Source organism: Saccostrea cucullata, unplaced genomic scaffold (genome assembly GCF_032062105.1).
Source record: "Saccostrea cucullata isolate Sc308-1 unplaced genomic scaffold, CSIRO_AGI_Scuc_v1 ctg7405, whole genome shotgun sequence".
Classification (NCBI taxonomy): Eukaryota; Metazoa; Mollusca; class Bivalvia; order Ostreida; family Ostreidae; genus Saccostrea; species Saccostrea cuccullata.
This window is the reverse complement of record NW_026927963.1, coordinates 16,621-18,924: the sequence shown is the minus strand read 5'-3', so window position 1 is coordinate 18,924 and position 2,304 is coordinate 16,621. Positions and strand designations below refer to the sequence as shown.

At 33.3% G+C, this 2,304-nt stretch overlaps 1 protein-coding gene across 1 annotated transcript; it reads right to left on the bottom strand.

The window, feature by feature from the left end:
- Positions 1 to 1,463: 1,463 nt before the first annotated feature.
- LOC134276028 (uncharacterized) lies at positions 1,464 to 2,058 on the bottom strand. The gene is made up of 2 exons (XM_062758318.1): positions 1,728 to 2,058; positions 1,464 to 1,634 (listed from the first exon to the last, which is right to left on the bottom strand). The coding sequence occupies exons 1-2, from the start codon at positions 2,056 to 2,058 to the stop codon at positions 1,531 to 1,533; spliced, it is 435 nt and encodes a 144-aa protein (XP_062614302.1). The 3' UTR covers positions 1,464 to 1,530.
- Between the last annotated feature and the right edge of the window lie 246 nt (positions 2,059 to 2,304).

Below are 2,304 nucleotides of genomic sequence, written 5' to 3'. Positions count from 1 at the left end.
ACATTTCCAATGTCTAAGTTTCAGAGATAAAATTACGAATAGTTAATGTACATGTACTTTATTTTTACATGTACTTTATTTTTACATAAATGTACTGGTTCATCAAAAGATGCTGCATGTTAAAAAAATCACGTGCACGGCGGGACAGATAGAGACAAGAAACAGGGCTTGTAGCACGTGGATTGGCGGAATCAAGAGCATGTAAATATATTAAGTAAAAACTGTCAGATTTTTCGATTTCTTGACGATGGTCAATCGATTTGCTTTCGACAAAAATGTGGACTGCGAGGCATTGCATGAACATAGGATATCGTTGTTGAAAAAAATATTTTCAATTACGTCTAAATATATAAGATGACTCGTATGAATGCATTTACTCATAATAAGGTTCAGAACACATTTCTTGCGAGTAATAAAATTTTGTTTTGATATTTGCAAAAGAAAAAAAAAACCCATAGCAGAGTAGACTCATTCATGAAGAAAGTAAATTATTTGAAGAAGGTTGAAGACGATGGTATAAATAAAGTAAGCTAATGAAAAATACAACAAAGACATTTTCGAACAGGTTTTTCCATGAATTGAAAGGGTACCTGTTCTGTTATTCAGTATATAGAATTTGACTTATCCGATTTATAGCAATAACAATCCCAGTGACAAAAATATAAACACCATCCACTATGTATGTCCCTTATTGGTACATGTACAATGACAATTTAAAAAGCGGAATTAGAAAGTATTCTTTTTATCATTTTTCGAATCGGGATCGGGATCTCACCGATTCGGATTCATTTTCAGATTCGGATTCGATTCATATTCAGAAACATCTCTAATAAGAAATACACCTGTAAACTAGTAAACTACCCGTAATTGTTCAGAGAACAATTAGAGGTCTTTCCACCTCCTTAAAGTACATGTACCTCCCTTCCCCTTCCACCCCTGAATGCTCCTCTTTTCCCTCTGAATTAGCTTCTTTCTAAAATGTTAGATCTCACATAATCGGATATAAAAAAAAAAATACTAAAGCATATGATAAAAAAATATTTATTACATTTCCGAACGTGCAAAAGAAAGTACAATAGAACATAAGGCAAATCTAAATATACATGAGACATTTTTGCTCCTTGTAATTTTTGGACAGTGAATCTATATATCCTGGATCTGCTGAAATGATTCTCTGAAAGCAAATTTTGTCAAAGCCAAAGAATGAATATATATCTAATTAGTTAACAGTGAGCAACAGAACTGTCTCCATTATCTACATCCTGAAAATTTTCAACAATAAAATAATGTATGAGCAAGAAAAACCGCAAAAAATAGAGGAGCAAGAAAAACCACAACATGCCATATAAAATAAAACTGCGAAGAACATGTCCATATACATGTTGATGCCTCTCCTTCATCAAATCAGTCACAACTGAAGCCAAATAAAATGTAAATTAAAGAAGAGTTAAAACTTCAAATTTATCCTATTTTAGATGACAGCAGCGGGTATTATCTGTCTCTTCTGTTCACAATATTTGTTAGTTTCTTTTAATTTGAATTTCTTCGGAGAAGCTGTCTTCTTCTTTGTTCTGACAACTTATCCTTGCCATTCTTCAGAGGACTTTGCTCCATAAGAACTCTTTTAGTTTCTCCTGCAAAAAAAAAAGATTCTTTGAAAATAAAAATGTTTTTTTGAATTAAATTAGCCAGTGAAGACTGATTTCATCGTATTTAGTATAACGTACCTTCCCATTTAAGGTAATCGTGTTCGTCATCTAGATCCTGAATTAGGATTGTCTTAACTTGTCCAGGAATAGGAGGCAACTTAGGCACACTTGATTTGTAATTGATATTCATCATTACAGTCTTTTTAGTGACATCTGGAGGATGAGTGGCGTCCCCATGGGCTTCCATCGGAGTGACACAAAACATCATCTCTGGGAGAGTTTGAATGTCAATCTTCTCTTGCGCCATTTCTTCGTTGACCTCTTCGATCTTTTTGTAGGCGGCTTCCTCCTCGTCAGATAGAATGCCAATTTTATTATTTTTTCTCAAGCAACTTTGGAACAAACCCATTTTGGTATCTTGACAACAAATTGTACCAACTAAGCTATTATGACGTCATAATACTAATGCCGCCTTCAAATGTCATAGTACTATGACGCCAAATAATTATGACGTTATAGATATTCCAGTTACATAGCTTATAAAAGGGAAAATATGAAATTGAAAACTAAATTGTTTTGCTTTAATTTCAAAACATCTACTTTTGAAAAGTGATTTCATGATAACAGAATAGCTTGGCCCAAGGCAGAGTCTTGA